General features: G+C 38.0%; 1 protein-coding gene and 1 pseudogene across 1 annotated transcript; one reads left to right on the forward strand and one right to left on the reverse strand.

Annotated features, from left to right (window-relative positions):
• LOC146452514 (uncharacterized) overlaps positions 1-22297 on the forward strand; it is a 123474-nt pseudogene that overhangs the window by 89050 nt on the left and 12127 nt on the right.
• LOC146452525 (syntaxin-7-like) lies at positions 698-13389 on the reverse strand. The gene is made up of 12 exons (XM_085097562.1): positions 13297-13389; positions 12353-12412; positions 11671-11748; positions 10516-10585; positions 9975-10071; positions 9644-9721; positions 7172-7243; positions 6091-6137; positions 5534-5621; positions 3274-3346; positions 3110-3192; positions 698-2297 (listed from the first exon to the last, which is right to left on the reverse strand). Exons 2-12 carry the CDS (start codon positions 12387-12389, stop codon positions 2196-2198), a joined length of 825 nt encoding a protein of 274 aa, XP_084953688.1. The 5' UTR covers positions 12390-12412; positions 13297-13389; the 3' UTR covers positions 698-2195.

Here is a 22297-nt window from a genome sequence, read left to right on the forward strand (position 1 = left end):
TGGGGACGACCTTCTGAGGTCATTACTTGTTTAATTAAAGCACTCTGCCGTTGTTCTTCCCGGCACACGAAATTACGTAGTCTTATCATACATTATCAGAAATTCTATCATTTTGACATCAGTGACAAGCCAACAGCATTCCGTTGATACGTCAAACTGTTCAACGGCTATTCTGAGACAACTGCTACTCCATTTCAGACCTGACTACGAGAAGTCCCTGTTTCCACAAAGTGGTAGATGCCTGAGAAGAATCCAAGAACATGTGGGCCGCTCGAAAATCTGTTATGTTCGGAAACAAGACGAGCACGGGGAAAGGGTGTTGCGCTTCCTCACGAAAAGCATTTTTTATGCTGCTGAAATGTTCTTATTGCTTGACTAGAGGCGCTTCTGGAAAGCCTGGCTCCATTTTAGTGTTATAAATCACATTGAGAAATTAACTTGGGAAACAAAATGAAATGGGAAAAAGGCAAAGTGCAGGTTCAGAACAAAGCCGATTTTCTCCGCGCTTGACACAGTATGACCCGATTTTAGTCCTAGGGTCGCTACCTCTGTTGTGATTGCTCGGTTTGCCATTTCAGTTTTTACTATGTGACGCATGACTGGGGCTAAATCCACATCATTTTGTTAAAAGATGTCTTTTGCCGGCACCGGTGTTTTACTTTAAAAAATCTACACAGGAAACCATTACCAATAACACTCAGTTTTCAATACAAAACGATTTATTCTTTTACAACATAATTATCTCAAAGCTAATTTAATTTACTCTAATCTACGGTCTTATAGTCAACAACTATGTGGCACTAGTAATCCAAAGGGTAAAATAAAAACCCAGTAGAGTCTAATAAAATCCCATTATCGGTCGGCGCAGTCGTGTAACTCATATGGTTCAATACTGGCCTATCATTGTCGGCAGAGAGATTAAAAAAGCAAAACTGGGGATAAGGTAATTTTCAGAGGGCTTGAAAATATGAGCTATGGATAATACACTTCACAAACAATTCGGGTAAAATTACGATTAGTGTCCAAAAAAATGCATTTGGATAACCAAACTATCAAAACTAGTGTAAACCGAAGTACAATTTTTCACAAGAAACGATGAAATATTTTAAAGGATTCAGGTGCCACTGAATACGAGGGACTGCTCTGACCAATAATCCTGTACATGTTTAGTTGATGGTTTTTTTGAGGTTTAACGAGGACCATGAAAGAAAACACTAATCTAACCCATATGACTACAGCCCAACCACTCACAAAAGGCTATCACCATGAGTCTGGCAAATCAAGTCGCCAAGATACGGAAATATTGTATATTGATCCTTGTATATAGAAACCATTTTACTACTGACACTAAGGGTATGTTCGATTGACCCTATTCCGGAATAGGAATACAGACAACGATGACAAGAAATCCCTCATAAGAGGTTTTAGGAACTACTGGAGTACGACACGGCTGTTAAACTATCATGTGTCAGCGAAACTTTGCAGAAATGTCTTCCCAAATTACTTAAAAAGAGAAATTTAACAGCTATTCCGCTAATTCTTATTCCGGAATAAGGTCAATCGAACGCAACCTAAATGTTGCCTAATTTTATTGATCTAAGTTACAGCCCACTGTATACTAAGTGTAGAAACAGTTATAGCTACAGTCCATAATAACGACGCCCCATTTCGTTCTTTGGTGCTCTAACTAATGAAGTTCAACTTCAGCTAACAGCAGTAAAAGACCAAAAAAAATCGAGGGAAATACAAATTACTGTACTAGTAGTTATTTACACACTAACGACAAGAGAGCTTTTTTAGGGCACATCAGTCTATAGGTCTCTGTAGCTAATATTGAAATTCAACGGTTGAGAGTAAATTGTTTTTCCATTTTGTCAGAAAATAACTATGTGTAATTACAAAGATTGTACCAGAGTGGTTTTCAATTGGGTGTTCAAAGAAATTGCGCGTTTGCTTGAGTTTAACTTCGCTCTGTGATTGGTTGGCAAAATTCGCGCCACTTTCTCAACCAATAAGAAGCAAAACCAAAACCAATCGTTTCTCGCTCGCACGCATTTTCCCGCGCTTTACGCCGGTTACTTGTATTTCTTTCGAATTCTGATTGGTTGAATCCACTGTTCACTGATGTTGTGATTGGCCAGAGTGATTGCTTCAGTTCTTTTTTTAGAACACTCAATCGAAAACCGCTCTGTTTTTCAAGTACTGTTTTTTACAATGATCCAAATGATGACACCCAAAACTGCTGCAACAACCACTAATACCACCAAGATGCAACACATCTTCTTCCTTGCCGCTTTCTGGAAACAAAAACAGAATAGAATATATTATAATTTTACGATCAATCCACGATTATAATTGGCTTAGCAGTCAGCCATTATACCAATGCCCAAGCCGATTGCAGCAATTACAGGGAGGGGTTCACATTTCAGTAATCACATTCTATAATTAGTCCAAGCAAAATGACTGATGACTAAAATTCACAGAAAATGCTTGTGGATTGTACTCATATTGTCGATTTATTCCACGGTTGATGTGTTTACAGTTATTTGCATGTGAAATAACGAAATTATATGAAAAAATTATTACCACCCAAGTTACCTATTCCCTTCCGAATGGTTCATAAACAACGAATTAAATTAAACAGGCTTAGGTCATAACGAGCAAAGGCGAAAAAGTATTTTGATTCATGGACATGCGCAGAACCGTGAACCCCTCCCTTTCAATTATCTTCTGGTTGTCCTTGCAAAACAAAAGCAAGATATGTATCGTGGAGTAATTGTTAAATAACAAAGTATAATAGAAGTTGTCTCAAAAAGATAACCACAGCACAGTAAAAGCATCACTAAAAAGAGAAGAGTACGAATTGAAGAGCCCAGAGCATAACCACCCTAAATGTATTTCAGATGCTTTTTGTTGTTTTAGCTGATTCACCAGAGTTTTTGCATTTAGTCTTGAATTCCTTCAGGAAACGTTGCTTCGATGTTTTATAACCTTTTGTGCTTCGTTTGCAATGAAAACTATGATTATGGGCAAGATTTCCGATTTTGTCACAAGCCGTAAGCCCTTTAATAAAATTATTATGACAACAAAACTAACGAAATACAAGTACCTGGTATTGACTAGCTTTGTTCAACTGAACATTTGCATCCTCAACATGGACTACAGCACTTTCTACATGAGCCTCGATGCTATCTAAAAAATAAATCAGTTGACCAAAAGTTATTATTGGCTAACACGATAAGAAAATGGATAACAGTTTAGTAGCTGCCTTACCTATCGTATCGCCTTGTTCATAAACCATAGTAGCAAGATCTCTGAAAATTTCATTGACACCAACAATATCAGCCTATGGAGTGAAAAAGGAAAGAAAAATTAATGAAGCAAAGTACATGTGGATGTAATACATCAAACACGAGACACAGTGTTGCATCACATTTCAAACACCGAGAAGAGATAGATAGATAGATAGATACTTTATTATAAAACACCATTGCAGCCATAAGCTGAATTACGGGATATTTACAAATTTACAAAGAGAAAATAAGAAAATTATCTACATCTTAAAGACATGGCTAAAAATATAATAACAAAGAGGAAAAGAGAAAATATTTACATCTTATAGACATGGCTAAAAATAAAACTGTTCTTCAAACGCTCGATCTTACATAGGGGGAGGGTGAAATCACTTTTGCGTCTCAGTGCATATTTACAATTCTTCCTTTGAGGGAGGAGGCTATGGAGACTGTGGGTGGGGTTACAGACGATCTCGTCACAAACAGATCGATTGAAATCTTTTCTCTCCTCTCATGAAGTTTCGGTAGGCCAACTGTTTCTAGTGCTACACTATATGACAGGTCAGGATAGATGATTCTGAATGCCCTTCTTTGGATCCGTTCCAAATCTACACTAATGTAGTTTGGTAGAGAGCGATGGAATACAGGACTTGCGTATTCCAGGACGGGCCTAATACATGTCACATAGAATTGCACCAGTTCACTTGGTGCCACTCCGGATCTCTTGAGTTGACGTAAAAAGTAGAGACGAGAGGAACATTTTCTAATTAGTTCAGAGCTGTGCATGTTCCACTTTAGGTCGTGGCTAATGGTCACGCCTAGCAATTTGGCACTGGTGACTAATTCAAGGGGTTTGCCATTTAGGACTAGGGGTTCAAAATCGTGGTTGCTATTGGAGAAACCAATTCGAAGTTCTTTGCACTTGGCCTCATTCAATTGGAACCCATCGAGACTCGCTTGTCTCGAAAGGTCATCCACAGCTTCTTGGAGTTTGCTCTCACTACCCTTTGTAACTATTTCGGAACAAGATGTATCATCCACGTATTTCCACATGTCAACTGGTGTGTCCAATTCATTAATCATGACAAGAAATAACCAGGGGCCTAATTTTATTCCCTGGGGGACACCGGATGGCACAGAGCGCCATTCAGAGTGACAATCCTGAGTTAGTTTAACTCTTTGTTTCCGGTCCATCAAGAAGTCAACAAGAGTTTAAAATATGACATGCAGCACTATTTTCGACTATCTTCTCAACTAACTTCTCAGACAAACTGATTTTGAAGGGGAAATTAAGGATGCAAAAACCAGGAGTTTTTCATCAGATATCCAAACACGTCACGGTGCAAGATTTCCTTTGTCTTTGGCTTTTGGATTATTAATAAGTTTGAGAACTCACTTTACTACATTGTCCTTCACATTTTGACACAAAGCAGGGCTACTGCCTAACAAGAGTCCGGTAGCCTGGGGCACCCAACAAAATGCTATGGGTGCCTAAGATTCTTGCAGCAACATTCTCAAACTCATTAATAATTCATCAAGCCAAAACAAAGCAAATCACTACCGTGACCGTGGTTTGGATATGTGATCCTAATTACCATAACATTTTGCCAACTTTAGCCTTGAATTTCTCCAAGAATTATTGATCATTTGAGAAGCCATATCAAACACTCGAAAGTGTGTTTCATCAGATATCCAAACACCTCGAAGTCGTTTAAAAAAACTCGGCTGCGCCTCGTTTTTTCAACCTACTTCTCAGTGTTTGGATATCTCATGAAACATGCTTTCTCGTGTTTGATATATTACTTAAACACCTCATATGTTAGGCTCCTAACTTCTCTGCTTTTGGCCTTGTGGGCTCGTTGAAATTTTTCTTGGGCAAAAGCCTTGCAAAGGCTCTTTCAATCACATTGCCATCCAAGAGGCATGCTTACACACAGAAATAGTTACAGTAACATCTTACCCTAGAGTTTTCTACCACAATTATACAATCATGTTAGCAACACAGGTCTCACTTCAGAAGGATAGTTACAAACAAAGGTAATACAGAATACTGGTGTCTTGCAAAGAAACTCTGCTAGTGCTCCCAATTACACAGCACTGTGTGATCACAATGCAGTTTTTTAGTTCTTGGATTAGATGTTTCTTTCATAGATCTGTACAACTGTGTTGTCTCAAGTGGTGCAGGCTACTGACAATGGAGAAAATTTGGTTATGTTTTTGTTGTTAAAAGCACTGTTTACCTCTAGTTGTCTAATGGCTCTTTCCCTTTCCTCAATCAACTCCACAGAAACCTCCTCTTCTGCCTGTACTTGGATTCCACCTGCAGTTCTACAGGACCATAAAGAACATAGTACATGAATAGACTAATTAACTGAGCATGCCTCAAGAAGAGACTGATGAAGACATTCATTGAGAAATTTAATGGCATTCAAGGGCAAAGAAAAAAAATAAATGGCTGCATCAATGATTGAAAGAATTCACAATTACACAAATGAACAAATTAATTGAAAGAACGATTTGGACAGATAGACAGTGAAGGGCCTTCTGACTGTCTGAATGAATAAGTCATTGACTGTCTGACTGACTCACCAACTGACTAACTGTCTGAGTGATTGACTGACTGATTGACTGACTGTCTCAATGAGTGACTGACTGACTGACCAATGAAGGAACGAACAAACAAATGGCCTTAGTCAAATATAATAATTATATTGGACTAAGGCCATTTGTTTGTTCATTAAATTAAATTAAATTATTTAAAGGAAAGATCGAAAAAGGATTTATGCAGGTTTATTACCTATCATTTGCTGCCAAACTATGTTCATCATTAAATCCACCCATTGGCTGTCAAAAGAATAGGAAACAAATTAGTTGAGTGACGTCAAAGTACAGTACTTTCAATATGAAAACCTGATTGGATAGATAGCCAATGACTATTCTTATGAAACAAGCCTGCATGTCAGTTTCTCTAGGATTTTTTCAACCCAGCAACAATGCTGAACATTGAGAATTGTCAGTTAGTGTTCACTGACCTTGATGTTACCATGGCAACCAATTTTTGACTGGCAGTTTTTTCAGAAAAAAGAAAATTACTTTTCTTACAGTAATTTTAATATGTTTGTAGCTCATATTAGAGTTCCTTTATTGGTTTTGATTACTTTTCATTCAAGTGTGGTGTTTTCCTGAAGTTTTAGAGAGATACAGAAATCCAAGATGGCAAATCCAAGACGGCTGCCATTTGGCATCATGAAGTAAGGGAACTGGACATAACAAGTTTGTTCCAAGAGAACCTGCCTTGTCTGGGGTAGGGGGGTTATCAAAGACACCACCTATCTCATGAACATTACCGACAAAATTTTATTGGCTTTACAATTTGAGTTGACACAGATATTCAGCTAGCAAGAGTCAGCATTGCTAGATAAATAAGAAAAGTGAGGTTTGAATCTCACTGTCATTTTTTACTGCTGGATAGAGGGGTGGCTATGCAAAAAAGACACCATCTTTTGAGGTTGAGGAAGGGGAGCGGGGGGGGGGGGGGGGGGGCAGGCAGAGGCCACCATCTATTTTGGGGTATGGTGGGTCCTGTTTGAGTATAGTAAGTTTTGACCACTTCCTTAATTACCAAGTCATGTGATGTTATTCCTCCCCATTGCAGACCTCAAACGTACTATCTATCGTTCAAGTCTCATTGTCATCGCTTTTATGCTTGCGAAGTTATGGAGGGGGCAGATTGTCCCAGAAGACAAAAAAAAAGTCTGGTCTAGAGAGGGTTAAAGCCCAGTTGACATGTTACGATTTGTCAGTAGAGACTGGAACAAGTATGCAGTGAACGTGCAAAGAATGCAGTGAGAGTAACTGCGTGAATGGCTCCAACTTACACTGGGACTCGGCATTGCTGCTGAAATTGACCTGGCTCGTGAAACAGACTCTCTCTCTTTCTCGGCAGCCATCTGTTTCAAGTAAAATGACCACTAATCAGTATATAAAACATATGGATTTCCTCCAACAAGACCTGGGAGCACTCACTGCAAATAATTTTTACATTCTTACATTTTAAACACCAATAAAATAAACTGGCTTGAATTCCAATTTGTCCTTGGTAGTAAAAATAGAGTCAACTCCATCAACTCTTCCTAAAAGCTAACTGCTTTAATACTGGGCGAGAGGATGTTGGTTGTCTTAGCTTTCAGAAAGCCTCAAAAATCGAAAGAATATTTCACCATGAACGAGGCTAGTGAGACTAATTTGAATTCAGACAGAAGAGCATTAAAATGTCAGCCATTTTTGCATAGGGTCCATGGGGAGCTTTCTAAAGCAGCCCACTTAATTTAAGGAAATTGGATGTGGTCTTTGATGTCATTCACGCATTTGAATATATTCATATAGATATTTGCGCCGAATAAGTAATAAATTATTATACAAATTATCTTCTTTTTTACAGCCAGAGGAACGCTCTAGGGAATCCAGATACATGGATAATAAGAGCTGCAGTAGTAACATTCCTGTGTGCAATTGTCATGGAAATACTTCAAACTAGTGGTACAGTTAAGTCACAGGATACCCATTAAGGATTAAGTGTCACAGATAAACCACACTCCATGAATAGATAAGTTTGACTAAATAATTTATCAGGCTTAAGTTACTTCTGCCCTAGCACCCTACAACAGGAAAAATTACAGACTTAGTGTTAGTTACCTACCAATTCAAGCAATTCACCCAAAAAAGCTCATTAAAAGGATTGTCAAACTATAATCTAGCTATTAGTAATTGATAGACATAAAAATGTTAATTTTTACACCCTTGGTTTTTTATTCACTAAGTAACACTTGGTGTGTATCTTTATCAATGAAATAAATATTATTACCACAGTTGAACCTGTATATAACGGCCCTGTATTAGGCGGCCACCCTCTATAAAGCGGCCAATTTTTAAAGTCCTGATTGTTTGCTCATACAAATGCTGTATTTGTTACCTGTATTAGGTGGCCACCTCTATTAAGCGGCCGCGGCCACCCTGTAGCAGTCCTATGTTTGTCTTTCTTTGTTATTTTTACCTGTATTAAGCAGCCACCCTTGAATGGAAACTAAGCCATATGTTATTTTATGCGGTATTTTATTGTGTTTAAAATGCGATCCAGCATCACTATAAAGAAATAACATGTACAAAGCTACTGTAAGCTGATACTCGGCCGTTAAAAATATAGTTAATGCTTTTCAGATGTCCACATTGTGCTGAAGTACAGTACCATATCAGGAACGCTAAAAAAAAGTTTGTTTTGAATATGCTTCACTCTTTAGCAAGAAATTCCTCTTTAATAACTTGCTCTTCAGCCATGTGACATTGAACATTGAGCGTAACAACTATGAAATGACGGAATGAGATATTTTGTTGTGAACTGTAAGTCATAGAAATAGAGCACTGTATACCGTAGGAGGGTAGAGGACAATTTATTGCATAGTACTTTTACACAATGTTATGTATATTATACCGTTAAGTTACAAGTTGGTAATGAACTTTGTTTAAAGTATTGATCACCTGAAAGAGTGTTGATTGTCCTATTGTTTCCTTGCATGAAGTGTTTTTGTATGATACACCATTAAAATTGACATTACACAACGCCCAGTGAGTATTTTTAGTGATCCTGTATTAAGCGGTCACCTGTATTAAGCGGCCAGTTACTCAAGTCCCGAGGGTGGCCGTTATATACAGGTTCGACTGTATTACTATTATTATTATTATTAGTATTATTATTATTATTATAATTACTATTACAGTCAACTCTCCCGTAAGCAACCACCGTTGGGGCACAACAAAGTGGTGGCTTATGGGAGGTGGTCACTACCGGAAAGATCAACAAAATAAGCCTAATACTGGATTGATTAACTAATTACATAAAATATTACCTTAGCAGCTAAAATTAGGCAAATAGAAACTAATTTATTAATTTTGATTTTTTCACATCCATTCATTCTGCTGATGAGACTTTCTATAACATTTTGGAACAGACCACTGTAACAATTCCCATTTATCTACAGATCTAATTATAGCCATCTTCTCTGCCTGTAAACTGTTATCATCTGTCGGCAGTCCGGGGTAGCATCATTAAAAATTGAACTTTTGTCACTTCTGAGTAATGGTTTAGTTATGATCATACGTGATTATGTTGGGTGGTCGCTTATTGGAAACAGAAAACAAAAGAATTTGTGTAATTTCTGGCCTAAAAAGTGGTCGCGGTCCCTTAAAAAATTTGAGTGGTGGTCGCTTACGAGAGAGCCCTTGAAACAGTATTTTACTGAGAAACAAAACAGTTGTTTACGAAGTGGTCCTATAAGAGGGTTGACTGTACTTACCCGCTGAAGTTCCTGAAAGGTGTTTAGAGCTGTGGTGAAGTTGTCTGTAAGCTTTTCAACTTGAATTTTTCTTTGACGCTGTGAAAAAAAAGGCAAATTACCATAAAAACAAAAATCTGGCAAATAACACTTTACTGGAAATTGCCAAATGAATAAAAAATATTATTTCTTTCCCAATAAAAGTCCAACATTTTCAGAAAGACTCTTGATAACTGGTCAGGCATGCAAAGTCTGAATCAACCAACCAATCAACCAATAACTAACATTCTCAATCAAACTCTATCCTTAACTGAGCTATAATCAGTTCCTCAAATTGTACAGTTTTACATACTCTATCAGCTGGTGAATCTCCAAACAGGTGAGGTAGTTGCTTCAAGTATGAATGAGTCTCCTTGGCAAGTTTCTGTGTGGCCTGTTCTGTCTGCTGTCTAAAAATAGGATATTAGCACATGAATATGGTATTGATATGCAGACATTACTCAATGCACCAATAATTATTACAGTTTATGATTTTTGACATTGAAACTGATTTATTCACCTTTCATGCCATTCTGGCTATTAGTTAATATGTGGGCCGTTAACTTTAATTTTAACAATTTAAATGAAAACTATCAACCACTAACTTACTCATGTAGTACTTTGTACTATGCACTACTCTGGCAAGGTGGTTCTAACTTTTTTCTTTTAAATGAGACTTTGAAAAAAAATCCTTGAAAGTGCTTATCTAAGCAAATGCTATTGAGTGTATGTGATGTTCTCCTTTCACCCCAAGAATAGAGAAAATTATATTAAAAAAAAAACAGCAAATTTTTCAACAGAAATATAACACACTTTGTGGGTGAAGGGAAAGGTTAACATTAATCAAAACTTACAGTTTGCTCTGTAGTTGCGATTTGTCCTCTGAAGTCCCCAGCTTGTCCACAAGCTTTTGAATCGTAGCAACTGTTGTTCAAAACAGACATGTATGCATCAATTTAATCAACATTGTTCAAATTTATATACCTTTCAATAATTGATATAGCTCACATTTATTTTTACTCTAAGGAAATGTTTAAATATACAAACAGGAAGTTGATAGCATAACATCATGAGCATGGAATTTTTGTGGTTGCTCCTTGCCATGTGTTTACAATAGAAGAAATAAAATCAACCTCTTAAAATCGGACCTATTTAATATGTTACACTGACAACATCATGCAACACGCAATGACCAACATAAGTAGATGAAGTTTCTAATCTTTCTAATCTTTATTCATCTCCGCATCTCCACATAATACATTTGAGAAAAAATTAGTATAAATATAAGGGAGAAAGAGCTAAAATAGTTTAACTAATAACTAAAGATGAAAAAAAAAAAAAAACAAGGATCATATATTATTGGTTTTCAAGGGAGATTATAAAATATACACAATAGAACATAAACACACACACACACACACATAACCACAGAACAAAACTATTAGTGAGGGCAACAGAGCAAAATAATTATACAAAGTCAAGCTTAATATTTTGAAAAGTAGATTCAAAAGAGCTTTCTTAAATAATTTCTTGTAAGGTTTTGTTCAAATATTGAAGATGAAGTTGACACAAACAAGTGTCAGTTCCATGAAACAAGTAAGACCATTTCTAGCTGTCTTTTATACATATCATCACTTTCCCAATACAAGCTTCAAAGCCTAATTAAAAGTAAATTAACATAATTATGTCAAAACATTCAGTTCCAAAACTGAGCTAAATCTCCTTTAAAAGCTACTAACCAAAGGCAGTGTCAAATTTCTAACATGTGGAAAAAAATTCTTTACAGATGATTTGGCTTTGAAAATCCAAATTTCTCCAAATTTCAGTTGCTGTCATTTGGCATGCAGACTGGTCATGATATTATAGATATGGCATATATAGTAAGCATGGTTTGTATTTCTACAAAATAGGCAATCAATAGAAGATCACATTGGATCAAGGATTGATGTCCAGGAGAAACTAGTAATTAAGTTGCTCCTGGAGGAACATGATTAAACAACACATCTTACCATTTTTGTTGATTGCCTGAATATTGTTACTAACACATCCACAAAGTCTATTATACTCAGATGTTCCACCTTTTGATGCTACAAAAGGAAACAAAGCAACAGTTTAACCCTTTAACCCAAAAGTGCATTGCCCCTCCCTTGCCAGGGGTGAAAAACCACTGATATACAGAAAAAAAACTTCTGACAATACAAGACTCTAAGACTTGTGATCTCAAACACTCAAGAAAAGAACTTATTCAAGAAAGCTGATGTTTTGGGATAACCAGCAAATGACTGTTAAAAGTATTTAATGGTAAATAGTTCTTATTTGAGCTAGTACTAGAATAGGAGACATTTAAGGACGTTGCCTACTAATACAGAGATTCTAAAAAATGCTAAAATACAAAGCAATGTATGGCATTTTTATCAAATTGAAGCTTTATTATCGCCTAAAAATGCATTCTTACCCCCCATGTTCTTTTTAAATACCAAGAGCACTTGCTACATCCTGCTTTCTCCACATAGTTTTTAACCATGCAAAAATACCCTGAACTAGTAGGCACCACCCATAGGAAACCCAAGTATCTCGAGATGCGCAGAACGTATGCGCAGTAACAAAAGTAGGTACCGTCCTTATGAGGAGTTTGGGAGGAGACTATCTGCATGCAATGAGACACAACATAACAAGGATATAAACTTTCACCTGCACCAGAGTTTATGCTGTATTCACCAAAAGACATGGTGTTTATTCCGCTTTATTTTACTAAAATAAAATAAAAAAAATCACTTTCAATTCCTTTTTTTTCTGATACAACATAAAGAAACATTTTCTTACCCCCTAACGACTATGCCTAATATTTTTAAGGTATGTCAAATAATTTGTTGAGCCTATTTAGTAAAACAAAATAACAACAGGGTCAAGAGTCCTAGAGGTTAGTTTGCAGGACAGATCTGTGAAAGGGTGGTGGTTCAAACCTTGAACCCTGGCCATGGGTGCTCACGCATTGTTAGGGAATCCCCCGACAAACTGCTGGGGAGGGGACCTTGTGATACACTATCACCTCATCCAAGAAGCCTCAGTCTTAAAGCAAAAACCAAAAAAATCACCTGAACCGAAATTAAACCCCCAAAAATGCCATGCTGAATTTACTCTGGCCTTTGGTTAGGTGGATTTACACCTTCCTGCCGCTTTTAACCTGGACCCCCCTTGGTATGAGCTTCTCCCTTCAAAATGAACTGATTTCGAGTTCAGGGTAATTTTTTTTATGACAATTACCGATAAAGTAGGTTCCAGCAGAAGTGTTCGTGTGTTGACAACTTTGCAATCACACGTAAGATTAAATGTCAAAGCTTTCAAATTTATCATACAGCTTTTTATAAGTTTACATTGAAACCTAGAGTGCATAGCAAAGCGAACAAAAGTTATCCCAGAGAAATAAGTGATAAAAAATGCGTCAATTCCTTATTTTACAACGACGGTAGTGTCCAAATATAAAACAATGTACATTTAAATCCATGTTGAACTCAAATTGTAAATGTTGTCTGACACAAATCTATAAATTTCACCTTTTATACTTCATCTCAATCCATAGAAATACAAGGAATATCTATATAGTATTTGAATTCATCAACAACAGCTTGTCTTACCTTAAATCTTGCAAAAAATATTAGTATTTATGGCAAATGTTGTATCGCATAAATCGGATTGCATCGAAGATGACTCACCCCTATTCTTGTCAGCGGTTTAAGTTATCAATGACGTCATTTTTCAAGGAAAGAGAAGACTAGGTACTAGCTGAGCCCACAATAACAATCAACAGCAATTGGGTAGGTACTTTAAGTAGGGTCATTAAAGTGTATCATAATTATGATAAATAGCAAAGTGTATTATAATGGTAATTTATTGCCATATATAGCCATTTATAGCCATGTATTGCCATATATAGCCGTGTATAGCCATGTTTTGCCAAGTATTGCCATGTATAGCCATGTATAGCCATGTATTGCCAAGTATTGCCATGTATAGCCATGTATTGCCATGTATTGCCATGTATAGCCATGTATTGCCATGTATAACCATGTATTGCCATGTATAGCCGTGTATAGCCATGTATAGCCATGTATTGCCATGTATAGCCATGTGTAGCCATTTATTGTTGTGTATAGCCATGTATTGCCATGTCTAGCCATGTATAGCCGTGTATTGCCATGTATAGCCATGTATAGCCATGTAGTGGCATTAATATAGCCGTGTATGGCCATGTATAGCCGTGTATAGCCATGTATAGCCATCTATAACCAAGTATTGCCATCTGTTGCTATGTGTAGCCATGTATTGCCATGTACAGCCGTGTATAGCCGTGTATAGCCATGTATTGCCATGTATAGTCGTGTATAGGCATGTAAAGCCATGTATAGCCATGTATAGCCACGTATGGCCGTGTATAGCCGTGTATAGCCGTGTATAGTCATTTATTGCCATGTACTGCCATGTATTGCCATGCATTGCCATGTATAGCCATTTATAGCCATTTATTGCCATGTAGAGCCATGTGTAGCCGTGTATAGCCGTGTATAGCCATGTATTGCCATGTATTGCAATGTATAGCCATGTATAGCCATGTATTGACACGTATTGCAATGTATAGCCGTGTATAGCCATGTATTGCCATATATAGCCGTGTATAGCCATGTATTGCCAAGTATTGCCATGTATAACCATGTATTGGCATATATAGCCGTGTATGGCCATGTATAGCCGTGTATAGCCATGTATAGCCATTTAAAACCAAGTATTGCCATCTATTGCTATGTGTAGCCATGTATGGCGATGTACAGCCATGTATAGCAGTGTATAGCCATGTATTGCCATGTATAGCCGTGTATAGGCATGTATAGCCATGTATAGCCATGTATAACCGTGTATGGCCGTGTATAGCCGTGTATAGTCATTTATTGCCATGTACTGCCATGTATTGCCATGCATTGCCATGTATAGCCATGTATAGCCATTTATAGCCATGTATAGCCATGTGTAGCCGTGTATAGCCGTGTATGGCCATGTATTGCCATGTATTAAAATGTATAGCCATGTGTAGCCATGTATAGCCATGTATTGACACGTATTGCCATGTATAGCCGTGTATAGCCATGTATTGCCATATATAGCTGTGTATAGCCATGTATAGCCATGTATTGCCAAGTATTGCCATGTATTGCCATGTATTGCCATGTGTAGCCATGTATTGCCATGTATAGCCATGTATTGCCATGAATAGCCATGTATAGCCATGTATTGCCATGTATAGCCGTGTATAGCCATGTATAGCCATGTATTGCCATGTATTGCCATGTATAGCCATGTGTAGCCATGTATTGTTATGTATAGCCATGTATTGCCATGTCTAACCATGTACAGCCGTGTATTGCCATGTATAGCCATGTATTGGCATATATAGGCATTTATAGCCATGTATTGCCATATATAGCCGTGTATAGCCATGTTTTGCCAAGTATTGCCATGTATAGCCATGTATAGCCAAGTATTGCCAAGTATTGCCATGTATAGCCATGTATTGCCATGTATAGCCATGTATTGCCATGTATAGCCATGTATTGCCATGTATAGCCGTGTATAGCCATGTATAGCCATGTATTGCCATGTATAGCCATGTGTAGCCATGTATTGTTGTGTATAGCCATGTATTGCCATGTCTAGCCATGTATAGCCATGTATTGCCATGTATAGCCATGTATAGCCATGTAGTGGCATTAATATAGCCGTGTATGGCCATGTACAGCCGTGTATAGCCGTGTATAGCCATGTATTGCCATGTATAGTCGTGTATAGGCATGTAACGCCATGTATAGCCATGTATAGCCACGTATGGCCGTGTATAGCCGTGTATAGCCGTGTATAGTCATTTATTGCCATGTACTGCCATGTATTGCCATGCATTGCCATGTATAGCCATTTATAGCCATTTATTGCCATGTATAGCCATGTGTAGCCGTGTATAGCCGTGTATAGCCATGTATTGCCATGTATTGCAATGTATAGCCATGTATAGCCATGTATTGACACGTATTGCAATGTATAGCCGTGTATAGCCATGTATTGCCATATATAGCCGTGTATAGCCATGTATTGCCAAGTATTGCCATGTATAACCATGTATTGGCATATATAGCCGTGTATGGCTATGTATAGCCGTGTAAAGCCATGTATAGCCATTTAAAACCAAGTATTGCCATCTATTGCTATGTGTAGCCATGTATGGCCATGTACAGCCATGTATAGCAGTGTATAGCCATGTATTGCCATGTATAGCCGTGTATAGGCATGTATAGCCATGTATAGCCATGTATAACCGTGTATGGCCGTGTATAGCCGTGTATAGTCATTTATTGCCATGTACTGCCATGTATTGCCATGCATTGCCATGTATAGCCATGTATAGCCATTTATAGCCATGTATAGCCATGTGTAGCCGTGTATAGCCGTGTATGGCCATGTATTGCCATGTATTGCAATGTATAGCCATGTGTAGCCATGTATAGCCATGTATTGACACGTATTGCCATGTATAGCCGTGTATAGCCATGTATTGCCATATATAGCCGTGTATAGCCATGTATAGCCATGTATTGCCAAGTATTGCCATGTATAGCCATGTATTGCCATGTATTGCCATGTGTAGCCATGTATTGCCATGTATAGCCATGTATTGCCATGAATAGCCATGTATAGCCATGTATTGCCATGTATAGCCGTGTATAGCCATGTATAGCCATGTATTGCCATGTATTGCCATGTATAGCCATGTGTAGCCATGTATTGTTATGTATAGCCATGTATTGCCATGTCTAACCATGTACAGCCGTGTATTGCCATGTATAGCCATGTATTGGCATATATAGCCGTGTATGGCCATGTATAGCCGTGTATAGCCATGTATAGCCATCTATAACCAAGTATTGCCATCTATTGCTATGTGTAGCCATGTATTGCCATGTACAGCCGTGTATAGCCGTGTATAGCCATGTATTGCCATGTATAGCCGTGTATAGGCATGTATAGCCATGTGTAGCCGTGTATAGCCGTGTATTGCCGTGTATAGCCATGTATTGCCATGTATTGCCATGTGTAGCCATGTATTGCCATGTATAGCCATGTATTGCCATGTATAGCCAGGTATTGCCATGTATAGCCGTGTATAGCCATGTATAGCCATGTGTAGCCATGTACAGCCGTGTATTGCCATGTATAACCATGTATAGCCGCGTATAGCCATGTGTAGCAATGTATAGCCGTGTATTGCCATAAATAGCCATGTATTGCCATGTATAGCCATGTGCAGCAATGTTAATTGTTGTGTATAGCCATGTAATGCCATGTCTAGCCATGTACAGCCGTCTATTGCCATGTATAGCCATGTATTGGCATATATAGCCGTGTATGGCCATGTATAGCCGTGTATAGCCATGTATGGCCATCTATAACCAAGTATTGCCATCTATTGCTATGTGTAGCCATGTATTGCCATGTACAGCCGTGTATAGCCGTGTATAGCCATGTATTGCCATGTATAGCCGTGTATAGGCATGTATAGCCATGTATAGCCATGTATAACCGTGTATGGCCGTGTATAGCCGTGTATAACCGTGTATAGCCGTGTATAGTCATTTATTGCCATGTACTGCCATGTATTACCATGCATTGCCATGTATAGCCATGTATAGCCATTTATAGCCATGTATGGCCATGTGTAGCCGTGTATAGCCGTGTATAGCCATGTATTGCCATGTATTGCAATGTATAGCCATGTGTAGCCATGTATTGACACGTATTGCCATGTATAGCCGTGTATAGTCATGTATTGCTATGTATAGCCATGTTTTACCATGTATAGCCATGTATACCCCATGTATAGCCATGTATAGCCGTGTATAGCCATGTATAGCCATGTGTAGCCATGTACAGTCGTGTATTGCCATGTATAGCCGCGTATAGCCAGGTATAGCCGTGTGTAGCAATGTACAGCTGTGTATTGCCATGTATAGCCATGTATTGCCATGTATAGCCATGTGCAGCCATGTATTGTTGTGTATAGCCATGTATTGCCATGTCTAGCCATGTACAGCCGTGTATTGCCATGTATAGCCATGTATTGGCATATATAGCCGTGTATGGCCATATATAGCCGTGTATAGCCATGTATGGCCATCTATAACCAAGTATTGCCATCTATTGCTATGTGTAGTCGTGTATTGCCATGTACAGGCGTGTATAGCCATGGATGGTATAGCCGTGTATAGCAATTTAATTGAACTGAATTTGATAGCCATGGGTAGCCATGTATTTCCATGTATTGCCAAGGCCATGCATAGTCATGTGTAGCCATGTATAGCTGTGTATAGCCATGAATAGCTATAGATAGCCGTGTATAGCAATGTATTGTCACTTTTAGCCGATCGGCCAGTAAGTATATTTGTATTGGCGGTAAGATAGAGTACTGCTTAGATTGTTAGTTAGTTTATTAAAATTAATATAAATCTTTTAAGTTTGTTTCGTTATAATCTAAAGCAAAGTAGCTTTCAGTTATTTCTTTTTCTCCTTTTTCTGTGAATCGAGATAACCATGGTTTCTTTCTACAGTTTAGGTAACGTACCAGGCCAGACGTACCAGTGGGTTATTAAAGATCCTACACACTGATGGAGCCAGTTCTGAGGCCCATTCGACCAGGACACGAGTAGGCAGACCGTTAGGGCCAATTTTTTTTTTTTTGAAAGCCGTTCTGGGAACGTTATCCGAAGATTATGGCAAAACGATTATTTTGCAATTTGTTATGTTGCATAAGTACTCCGGACCATCAAGGCATCTATCTTGAGTAATGTTTCCTGTTAGATTGCCTAACAATGAGTACGTCGATTTTTTTAATTCCATTCCGTAAAACAATTAAATTCTTAAGCATTATTATAAAAATGCATTTGATTGGCTATGATATATTGGCTATGATTTCAGACTGATACGGAATCTACTCAGACTCTTCCCATTTCCAGTAAGTGATTTCCGTTTCCAAATACCCTCACTTTCAAAACGAAGTGAGATGCTAAGCCTTGGTTGTGAAAATGAGTTTTTATGACAAAGGCTTCGCACTTACCTTCGTTGAAAAACAGAGGCTTAGCTCAACCAGGAAATATACTATTGAAACATGAGGTTTATGGAGGAGATGTCAAGAAGAATTTACACTGTTTCTTTTTTTTTTCTTTTTTGGCATTATAGAATTAAAATTTACGCAGAAATTCTCTTTGTACGTTGATAGCAAGGAAAAAACGTTTTAAAGACGAAATGAAAGAACTATCCTGCTTGCAGACATCTCGATACCTTTTCATACCCGAAAAGCCATTTCTAAAACTGCGATCCGCTTATTCTATAAAGCAAACCTTTTACTATGATTTCAAAATGGAAAAGGGGAAACTTGTTGCAAAATGTTATGCCTGGAAATGCCTTCGTTATTTGAGATACGTAGGAAATTATTGCCCTCTAAATAGACCCGAAAGTTTCGGTGGTTTCTAGAAATTGGCCCCTAGTCATTCGCAGTTGTGTATGGGCTTATCCATGGGAGGGGTAGTTGTCGGAATATGTTTTGCGCTTCAAAGTTATTTCGGTTGATATCTGGAAGGGAAAATGAAGCCAAGATGTAATGAAATGAACGTCATTCTTTAATCAGTCATTATCTTCACTAATCATCTCATGCCTATTAAGTATTCAGAAACATAACAACATAAAAAAAACAATATGAAATGGAAACAGTCTCTAAAACCATATCGTAACATTTTCAATAAAGGTCAATATACAGTGAGCCACAGGCCCTCCTACACAGTTTCAGAGTTTTACTGTGCAGTTATAACCAGAGGTCATTGTAATGTTATCTTACCATGAACTTAAGTCAATTAGGAGAGGAGGAGGCAGAGGGAGATCTTTATCGGAATAATTCCTGAATACTTAATTGGCAGGCAACTTCTCTTGGGGCCTTCAGGGCTGGGTGCAAACAACACTTCAAAAAATCTGTCTACACGGCACTTATGTAAAGCAGTCTCCTAGTCTAAATAGGTTTTGTAATGATAATTTCAATGCATGATTGTAGTTTTAGTTTAACATAGAAATATTTTTGATAAGTCCTGATGAGATGACCGTGTTTAAATAAAGTTATTCATTCATTCATTCATTCATTCATTCATTCATTCATTCATTCATTCATTCATTCATTCATTCATTCATTCATTCATTCATTCATTCATTCATTCATTCATTCATTCATTCATTCATTCAATTGTAGCGTGAGATTAGTCGGGGGGGGGGGGGGGGCAGAATTTTAGTGGTATTTTTGTGTTTTGTGTTTTATGTATGTGATCTGCCTGCAAATTACACTTATCATGAGCCTAAACAAAGCGTTATGTTTTAATAAATGATCAAATTTAAAAACGTCTAGCTCGTTTTTCCTGTTATCCGGCTTTTAAGACTTTTAAGGAACTCCATTTTACAGATATGTTATACTTCCGATGTTACTGAAAAAAAAGGCCTTTGTAGCCTGCAGTTAGCAGAGCTATCCTAGAAGGTGCATGAATTTCCCCAGGCGACAAAGGAAGACGACTAGGCGGCAGATTCCAAGAACAACTTCGCGATGTTGAAAAAGATGACAAAGAGATCCCCAAACCAGCGCTCGACATTTTAATCTTCCTGAACATTCCAAAAAACACACGTAGACCTGCGGCGTGTCCCTACATCGTAGACGCTAGACACATCTGAAGGTATACGGCAACCTTAAAGTACATTAAACCAAATTATCGTGTTTCACTACCCAACTGACGCAGCACCGCATGACAATTTCTAGAGATTGAAACAAACCCCTTTATACGTGTTAATACATGGCGATACGTGGTTTTAAATAGGAATACATGGTAATAATTGGCTTAACATGGAAACACATAGCGATACATGGCTTACATGGAAATCATGATGGTGATACACGGCTTTAAATGGCGATACATGGCTTTAATCTAACAGGCCTTACTCAAGATAGATGCCTAAATGGTCGGGAGTACTTATGCAAGATAACAAACAGCAAAATAATCGAAATAGTCCTCTTGCCATAATCTTCGGAAAACGTTCCCAGAACGGCTTTCAAAAAAAAAAACAAACAAACAAACTTGGCCCTAACGGTCTGCCTACTCGTGTCCTGGTCGGAAGCGCCTCAGAACTGGCTCCATCAGTATGTAACATCTTCAATAACCCGCTTTCGTCTGGTACGTTACCTAAACTGTAGAAAGAAACCCTGGTTATCTCGATTCACAGAAAAAGGAGAAAAAGAAATAACTGAAAACTACTTTGCTTAAGATTCTAACGAAAAAACTTAAAAGATTTAATTTTAATAAACTAACTAACAATCTAAGCAGTACTCTATCTTACAGCCAACACAAATATACTAACTATACATGGCTACACATGACTATGCATGGCAATACATGGAAATACATGGCTATCCATGGTTATCCATGGCTATACACGGCTATACATGATCTGATACATGGCTATACGTGCCTATATACGGCTATACATGGCTATACGTGGCTATGCATGGCTATACAAGAATATGCATGGCTATACATGGCAATACATGGTAATACATGGCTTTACATGGCTCACGGCCATACACGGCTATACATGGCTATACTTTGCAATACATGACTAACACGGCTATATATGGCTATACACGGTTATACATGGCTATACATAGCAATACATGGTAATACATGGCTATACATGGCTCTCGGCTATACACGGCTATACATGGCTATACATGGTAATACATGGCTATACATAGCAATACATGACTATACACGGCTATAGATGGCAATACAAGACAGTACACGGCTATACACTGCCATACATGGCTATACACGGCTATACATGGCTATACATGGCAATACACGGCTATACATGGCTATACACGGCTATACATGGCTATACACGGCTATACATGACTATACATGGCTATACACGGCTATACATGGCAATACAAGGCTATACATGTCAATACATGGCTATACACGGCTATAGATGGCAATACATGGCTATACATGGCTATACAAGGCTATAAATGGTAATACATGGCTATACATGGCAATACACGGCTATACACGGCTATACATGGCTATAAATGGCAATACACGGCTATACATGGCAACACATGGCTATACACGGCTATAGATGGCTATACATGGTAATACATGGCTATACAGAGCAATACATGACTATACACGGCTATACATGGCAATACATGACAGTACATGGCTATACACGGCTATACATGCCTTTCCACGGCTGTACATGGCAACACATGCATATAAATGGCAATACACGGCTATACGTGGCCATACACGGTTATACATGGCTATACATGGCAATACATGGCTATACACGGCTATAGATGGCTATACATGGTAATACATGACTATACACGGCTATACATGGCAATACATGACAGTACACGGCTATACACGGCTATACATGGCTATACATGGCAATACATGGCAGTACGTGGCAATACATGATTATATACGACTATACATGGCTATACACGGT

This window comes from Pavona decussata, unplaced genomic scaffold, assembly GCF_977016875.1.
Source record: "Pavona decussata unplaced genomic scaffold, jaPavDecu1.1 SCAFFOLD_366, whole genome shotgun sequence".
Classification (NCBI taxonomy): domain Eukaryota; kingdom Metazoa; phylum Cnidaria; class Anthozoa; order Scleractinia; family Agariciidae; genus Pavona; species Pavona decussata.

Excerpts from the sequence above, each read along its gene's own strand:
- LOC146452525 (XM_085097562.1), bottom strand. The coding sequence starts at position 12,389 with ATGTCTTTTGGTGAATACAGCATAAACTCTGGTGCAG. Across the intron at positions 10,586-11,670 it reads TCAGGCAATCAACAAAAATG|TTGCTACGATTCAAAAGCTT; the intron begins GTAAGATGTGTT and ends TTTGAACAACAG. Across the intron at positions 6,138-7,171 it reads CAGCAATGCCGAGTCCCAGT|CCAATGGGTGGATTTAATGA; the intron begins GTAAGTTGGAGC and ends TTCTTTTGACAG.